The 7,483-nt window shown below is 58.3% G+C and overlaps 1 protein-coding gene across 2 annotated transcripts; it reads right to left on the bottom strand.

The window, feature by feature from the left end:
* Positions 1-1,318: 1,318 nt before the first annotated feature.
* Positions 1,319-5,518, bottom strand: HOPX (HOP homeobox). 2 transcript variants are annotated; one of them, XM_088531549.1, is made up of 3 exons: positions 5,278-5,518; positions 2,418-2,592; positions 1,319-1,529 (listed from the first exon to the last, which is right to left on the bottom strand). In XM_088531549.1, the coding sequence occupies exons 2-3, from the start codon at positions 2,559-2,561 to the stop codon at positions 1,452-1,454; spliced, it is 222 nt and encodes a 73-aa protein (XP_088387675.1). In that variant the 5' UTR covers positions 2,562-2,592; positions 5,278-5,518; the 3' UTR covers positions 1,319-1,451. The 2 variants fall into 2 exon arrangements, with proteins under 2 accessions (XP_088387675.1, XP_088387677.1); XM_088531551.1 differs by lacking the exon at positions 5,278-5,518 and adding an exon at positions 2,734-2,845.
* Positions 5,519-7,483: the final 1,965 nt, after the last annotated feature.

Genomic DNA, 7,483 nt, shown 5'->3' with positions numbered 1-7,483 from the left:
AGCCTTCTTGTGAGCAGCGCCCTGTCCCTGGGCTCGCCTGGGGGCTTAAATAAAATAGTCCTTCCTTAAGAGCAGAAGAGCCTGATGTGGGCGGCCTCCCTCCTGAGGCAGGAGAGCAGAGCTTTGCACTGGAGGTTTATCAGAACCCAGGAGGCAGCGTTTTCCTCTGCGTGAAGGATCAGGTGCCTTGCAAAGGCTGGGGAGGAAGCGGTGCCAGGCTCCACAGCAGAGCCTCCATGCTCCGCTCGCGTGTAGGGTGAGGCAGTGGCCAACAGCAGGTTCCCCAGCGTCTCGGGGAGATAATTCCTCTGCTTCCAAGGAGTTTCACAGGTTTCGCAGGGCTGGGCTGGGGATACAGAGGCATGAGAGAGGCTCCCCAAAACACGGCGAAAGGCATCAACGTGAGCAGTACTGGAGGAGGTGAAGCCAAAACAAGGACTCTCCCAAGCACGTAGCCGTCCTGGTGCCTGTCCGTGTATTTTAATCTTCCCCATGCTAAGCCGATCTTTTTGCTCCAGGAACGGAGCCAGCTGACCATAAACCAGCAGAGGATTTATCAGAGGATCCCCTAATTGCTCTGCTAAGCCACTAAGCAGAGGGGTTTGGAGCAAGGTCGCCGGCAATGCTGCTGGTTCCTTCTCGCCTGTGCAGGGAGCAGGGCAGAGCTGCGGCTTCGCGGAACATCTGCAGCGTGGCCGCAAAGGAGCCGCCGCTGCTCCCGCCCACGTCCTCGCGGCATCGGCCAAGGGCGCCTGCCGAAGCGCTGCTCTGCCGGAGGCGCTTTTCCCCTGCAAGGAAACGGAGCGCAGGCAAGGACGCGGCACGGCTCTTCCCAGCCAGAAAGCTCCGCATTTTATTCATGTGCCATAAAAAGAAATAAAAAACCCACCAGTTCTTCCCCTTTGGTGACAGTTAATGGAGATGGGAGAGCTGCAGTCATAGCATTTGGCTTGGTCTGCTCAGGATGCAGGCCCTTGGCCTGCCCATACTACAGCTACCGTTTGCATCTGGAGCTAACCATGATCACGCTAACGGCACTCAAGCTTTTCCAGGTAGCCTCTGCTCTGGGTGTTAAGGCATTTTTATTTTATTTTATATTTTATTTATTTTATATATTTTTATTTTCTTGTTTCCACTATATTTTCAGTTTTCAGTGTAGCTTTTCTGCGAGGCCAGGACACAGGCATGAGATTGCCTGGCCCTGTGCAGCCCCTGTTAAGGATATGAACTGCTTGGCAGGTTATGCAGCATTGAAAGCTGTATGTATCTGTATATAATATCTTTTTTTTCTCCTTTTTCCTGGTTATGTACACTTTAAATAAAGATTATATTAAATAGCAGGGTATTGGTTTGCATCGCAGAATGTACGGCGCCAGGGGAAACCCACTCTGTGGGGCTTCCGAGGGCTTTGCCATCGCAGGCCGCGGGCACAGGGATGGGAGCAGCACCCCCTAGTCCCTGACAGAGCCGCTCTCCGAGGGCAGCCCTTCAGACTTCCGCCACTCCGACAGACGCTGCTTGAACCATTTCTGGAGGAATAAGGAAGAGAAAGAGGCGCTGAGGGCGCGGGGCCAGGCAGACCTGCCGCATCTCCTAGCTGCTGTGGTGCTGCTGGGCAGGCAGCGCGGGCAGCACCTCTGGCCTGGACAGTCTTTTGGCCCATGTGGGCAGCCAAAACCCTCTTCCAAACCCTCTTCTCGTGCTCGGTCTGGACCTTGGAAGGTGGGGCAGGGCCCTGTTTTAGTGCTGAGCGTCCAGGATGAGACGCAAAACGGGGAGACTAAATCTCAGGAGATTTAAGGACAAACAGCTTTAAAAGGCAGGGTAGAAGTGCCTGCAGTGCAGGCACCTTGCAGTCCAGCACCCGGCTCTCCATCCCTCCCGCACCGCGATCTCCATCTCCAGACATCTAGGGGCACCTCATGCTCCAGAAGAGACAGGACTCTCAGGGCAGGTATCTCGAGAGGCCTCCACAGAGCCTGTGCTTAGTCCTCACTTCAAGAAAAAAAGGCCCAGTGCTGCTTTGGAGGAGTGAACACCAGCGCTTCCCCAGGAGAGGGTGCTGCTGCTTGGCACCCACCCCTTGGGCTCTGCTGGGTGAGCTGGACTGGGAGCTCTTTGCAAAGCGCTTTTCTTGGGGGCTGGAGCTCCTTTCTTTTGCCCCTCCCGACCCCACTGTGAGTTGAGGAGTGTGTAAATTGTATAAACCACCTGCATCGCAGCCAGGCAACCTGAAGGGCTGGGATGGAGCTGCTTTGCTTGGAAGCCCAGGTGTGGAGCCACCCAGAGCACAGGGCCCAGGGACATCTGGGACCAAGCGGGAGGTTTCGGGGAGCACATGGGGACAGAGGGTACAGCAGGGGTGCAAGCCAGAAGCATGCAGGGCAGTGGGGCTGGGTTGAGGGACCCGCACTCACCCGGGTCTGCTCCTCGGAAAGCCCCGTCTCAGCCGCAATGAGGCACAGCGTGGTGGCATCGGGGTGCTTGTCCACCTTGCAAAAGTTGTACTCCAGGATCTCCAGCTGCTCCTCGGTGGGCGCCACGGGCTGCTCTGTGGCCATCTCCTCCCGGGCAGGGCTGCGGGACTGGGCGCTGTGGGGAGAGAGGCCAGCGCTGCTGCTCATCCCCTCACGCTGCCGTGGCAGGGCACAGCCCCATCCCCGGGGCAGCTCACGGGCACCTCGGCCCCTGTCTCCGTTTCCCCACAGCCGTGGCCTGCCCGGCCTGTCTCACCATCCCCAGCCGGCAGGAAAATGCAGCCCGTCCTGGCTCGGCACCCCCTGCCGCAGTATTTATAGCCGGCATGACTCCTGCCGCGACGATTCCTGTTTACAGCCCTATTTAGACCTGGGCGGCACTTGCGGGGGGTGATGTCAGAGCGACGGGCACGCAGGGGCCAGGGGGGTGGCTAATTCATTAGAAATGTTGCTTACTCTCTGGGACAGGGCACAGGCTCTGGCAGGCAGCCTGGTGAAGGCAGCGTAGGGTTTTTCTTTCTTTTGCTTCTCCCCCATCTCCCTAGGCACCTTTCCAGCCCCGCGAGGCAGGATCCGCTGGGGAGGAGGTCTCGGAGCTGGCGATGGCTTCAGCCCCTCCTGGTGAGTGCCTCTGTTGTATCCCACACGCCCCAGGCTGCTGCCAAACGGCTGCACCACTTCATTTTCCCTCCCATTCAATGTCTCTGCATGCATGCAAGGAACAGGCACTGTCCCTGCCCCGCCTGTCCTTGCAGAGCAGTGTCCTATGGGGTTGTCACCTCCCTCGCTAACATCAGTGCCTGGTGTCTCCGCCAGGCACTGCAGCCTCCTGCGGAGCCCCAGGGCCCCCTTGCTCTGGCAGGTTGGGCCCCAAAACACACGGCAAGGATGTTTCGCCTCGGGTGATTCCTTCACCCTTCTTCCACAGGGCTCAGAGTTCTGCTCCTGAGTTTTGCGCCAGCCCCTTCAGTCAACTAAAAGGTGAAGGTTGCCCTCAGAAAATGCGCACGAGCCCCTGGTTGCGCTTGGACATGGCACCACCTCGATGTTTCCCCAGCCAGCATGAGTCGGTGCCGGGGGGAGCAGCCTCCATCCTGGCATCCTGGCAACCTGATGGTGCTCCTGCGCGCGGGGCTGACTCACCTGGCGCTCACTCCACACCCTTGTCTCTCGCCTCTGGCAGCAGCCCTGGGAAGGGGCTCAGCTCCCAAACCGCTCGTCAGGCTGCAGGGAGCCAGCTCTCCCCCTCCCAACAGGCTGCAACACCTTCTCCTTTGCCCCAAAAAGCGGCGGAGCCTCTCACAGTTGAGCAGGGGCTTATAAATAGACTGGTGGTGGTTGTGAAATGGCCTTGTCTGCTTGAGTCACTGAGACGCTGCCTGTAAGAGCCATTGCATAAGGCCAGAGTGTTCCCAGTGGCCGCATGGACCCCACCACCCTGGAGCGAGGCCTCCCTCAGCACTGGGGCATGACGTAGCAGCGGGCTGGGCACTCCCGGCCCCGCAGCTCCTGCTGCACCACTCTCTGCATGGTTTTGCATAAGAAACACGCGACTCAACTTTACAGCTTCGTATTCAGGGCCGTTGCTCTTCCTGACAATCTCCGGTGCCCGAGGTGATTCCCTGCAGGATGCACAATTTCCCACCCGCTGGCAGTGTGCAGGACCCGGCACGTGACTCTCGATGTTTTCTCCTTCCTTCTTTCTCACCGCTCGGCAGCTCCATTGAACTCCAGGCCAGGCCTGGCCCTTGGGCTGTACAGGACCCTTCCTCCTGCCAGCGGGGTGATTTTCTTGCCTACGTTACTTTTAATCCGTCAAAACCATGGAGAAACTTTGGAAGACCTTTTTTTTTTTTTTTTTTTTTTTTTTCCCTGTGTAAAAGGTGCTAACTATCAGCCTGGAGGGTTGCGTTACCCGTGCAGGCTGTGCCCACCCTCAGCAGTGCCAGTCCATGGCTGGAGGTGACTCGCTGCGATGGAGCTGGCAACACTGGAGGTGCTGTGGCAGCAAAGCCTCGGCACGCGAGACGCGCAGCTGCTGGCCATGCTGCTCCCTGTCCGCACGGCCACGAGCTACTCAAAGGCACCTCGGTGGTACCTTTGGGGGAGCAGCCAACAGGCAGGCTCCAAAAGCTGCCAGCTGTGGCGAGCGCAATCCGTACCGCACATTGGGAATAAAAGCCCTTGCAGAGAGGGGCACCCCACGGGGCAGAGGGGCTGGGGCGGTAGGGACACCTCCACCCCGAGATGCCGGAGAGGGACCAAGGCTCGAGGCGAGTCTGCAGTGACGGGGTGGAGCAGTGGCCACTTCCTGCGGCTGCCGCTGCTCCTGCCGTCGCACCCTGCTCCCCAGGGAGGCCCGAGGCGGCCGGGGGGCACCCGCCGCTTTCAGCTTGCAGCTGTTTCCTGCCACCGCCTGGCTGCAAGCAGCAAGCGGGGGCGGGGGCTGCTGTGCAAAGGGACCCTGCTGCCCTCCCTGCACCTGCTGTCCCCAGCTCTGCTGGCTTCCTGCTGCCGATGACACTGATGGGGACTGCTGCACCGGATAAGGTGGGACGGAGACTCTGAAAACAAACAGGAACCCTGACGCAGCGGAGCCACAGCCACCTGTGACGTGTCCTGCAATCACCGCGCTCAGCCTTGCAGCTGCAATCGCAGCTGAGAGCAGCAGCAGTGGCTGCCGAAGCCACCAGGTCCCCTGCTGTCCCCTCCTGTGCCAGGACAGGGCTCTCCCACCGCTGCCCCAGCCCCACAGTTCCCCTGCGCGCCCCTGCAGCGCCAGCTGGGAGCTGGCACTTACCTGGGAGCAGGCAGCGTGCAAAACAAAGTCCCCACAGGTCCTCGGCAGCAGCTTAAGTACCAGCAGGGCGCGTGTGTGCGGCGGGCAGGGACCTGAAAAACCTGCCGCCAATCACTGCAGCTCCCGGGCCTGCCAGCCGCTCTCCGGGCTGGAAATTCAGGTTTGGCCCCCGCTCCTGGCAGGGCTCAGCGCCCAGCTCCACGCGCGCTCGGGCTCTCGGTGGCACCGGGAGCCGTCAGGGCTTGTCGCTGCTGTCCCGGTGGCAGAGCCAGGTGGCCAAGCTGCAGGCACGGGGGCGGGTTTCTTATCTCCTTCGTGCTGGGCAGGGGATTCGCTGGGGTTTTGCGGGGCTCTGGTGGGTGTTATTTTCCGTGCACCAAGCTCTGCAAACAGAGGTACCCTGGGTGTCAGGAAGAGGGACACTTCCTCCCTTGCCTTGTTTGTTACCCGCAGTGGAGAGAAAGTCTTTCATGTGGGCAGGACCTTTCGCCTCGGAGCCCAGCCCGGCCTCGTGCTGGAAGAGCTGGCAGTGCCACACTTCAGGCCAGGACATGTCACCGGAGTGACTCCCACAGTGCTGGGAGTCCGGCAGGCACAGCACAGACCTCCCATGCTCCATCCACTGCTTCCCACATCCTGAAATGCTCCAGGTGCCGCCCCTGCTCCTGCGAGAGGATCCCCGTGCTGCTGGAGGTCTCACTGCACCTCGCAGACAAGGTCCTGACCCCAGGCGGCATCCTCGGGAGAGCGAGCTGCATTAGATAGAAGTAAAACGCAGGGCACATCCAGGGCTGTCCCAGAGTCTTTCCAGCATCTTCCATCCAGCCTCTGACAGAGTTTTTCTCCTTTTCCTAATCAAGTGCGATTATATACATATACATATATATATATATACAGTGTTTCTCAGGAATTATCCCCCCCCCAAGAAAACCAATCCCAAAGACAGCAAAACCTACCCTTATCCTCTGAACAAACCAATGCCATCTTCTGCTTTGTCTTCCATTGGTCTTCCCCCTTTCCCCTTTTTCCTTTCCCCTTTCCCCTTTTTCCTTTCTTCTTTTTCCTTTCCCCTTTCTCCCTTTTCCCTTTTCCTTTCCCCCTTTTCCTTTCCCCCTTTTCCTTTCCCCCTTTTCCTTTCCCCCTTTTCTTTTCCTTTCCTTTCCTTTCCTTTCCTTTCCTTTCCTTTCCTTTCCTTTCCTTTCCTTTCCTTTCCTTTCCTTTCCTTTCCTTTCCTTTCCTTTCCTTTCCTTTCCTTTCCTTTCCCTTTCCCTTTCCCTTTCCCTTTCCTTTCCCTTTCCCTTTCCCTTTCCCTTTCCTTCCTTTTACTAACCTGAAAAATGTGGCTGAAAACACAGCTGTGCTGATATTTTTGGCTTCCATTCAGTTACAGAAGAGTTTCCTAGCAGGCCAGGGCTAACAGAATCATTCCTGCAGTTAGTCAGGCAAGATTTTGACTCGCAGGAATCACTATCTTTGAGCACAAAGCTGGCCACGTAGCCGCAGTGGGTAAGAGAGCTCGGGAATGGCTGCATATGGACAGAGGCCACTCGGCCGCGCCGCAGTTTGATGGGGTTTTGGCTGGCTTCAGTGCGCAGGGCTCAGCCTGCCCTTCCTCAGCGCAGAACTGGCCAAGGCCACAGAGAGACGAATCACTTGCAACTTCCAAAGCCGTTCCCACCTTTTCTCCATCCCTGGGTCACAGCCATGTGGATGGAAACCGCAGCGTTTTCTTGCTCTGCCAGTGCTTCTCCGCCAATGGTGTCATCTCATTGGTATTTCCATTCGCAATCCCTGCCTGGGGTAGAGCCCTCCTCCCTCCTCCTCCTGCAGCCACATTGTTTTGAGGTGACTCCAGCAGCAGGGAAGAGCTCCTAGCCAGGAGAGCCCTCGTGCGCGCGGGCAGAGCGTGCCCCGGCGCGCACAGCGAGCCAGCCGCCCAGTGCGCGCGGGAGCTGCCTGCCCTGCCCAGTGAAACTCCGGCTCCGCAGAGCGTGACAGCGGGAGAGGAGACGGGCATATCTGCTCTCCGCTCCTCGGATGGGAGAGGAAGAACAAGCACCTGCCAAAAATCCCCAAATCCAGAGGTTCAGACAGCCATGCATTTTTTACAGAGCAAGTCAGGGAGCAGGGAGACTGGAAAATATCTGCTGAAATCAGTCCTAGCCAGATCCTCCAGGCTAAAGCAGGCAGGTCTTGGAAATCCTGA

Source organism: Tinamus guttatus, unplaced genomic scaffold (assembly GCF_059628265.1).
Source record: "Tinamus guttatus ecotype Peru unplaced genomic scaffold, ASM5962826v1 Tinamus_guttatus_pri_ptg000423l, whole genome shotgun sequence".
NCBI classification, from domain to species: Eukaryota; Metazoa; Chordata; class Aves; order Tinamiformes; family Tinamidae; genus Tinamus; species Tinamus guttatus.
The sequence above is the reverse complement of the archived record's forward strand: the minus strand, read 5'-3'. Positions and strand labels throughout refer to the sequence as shown.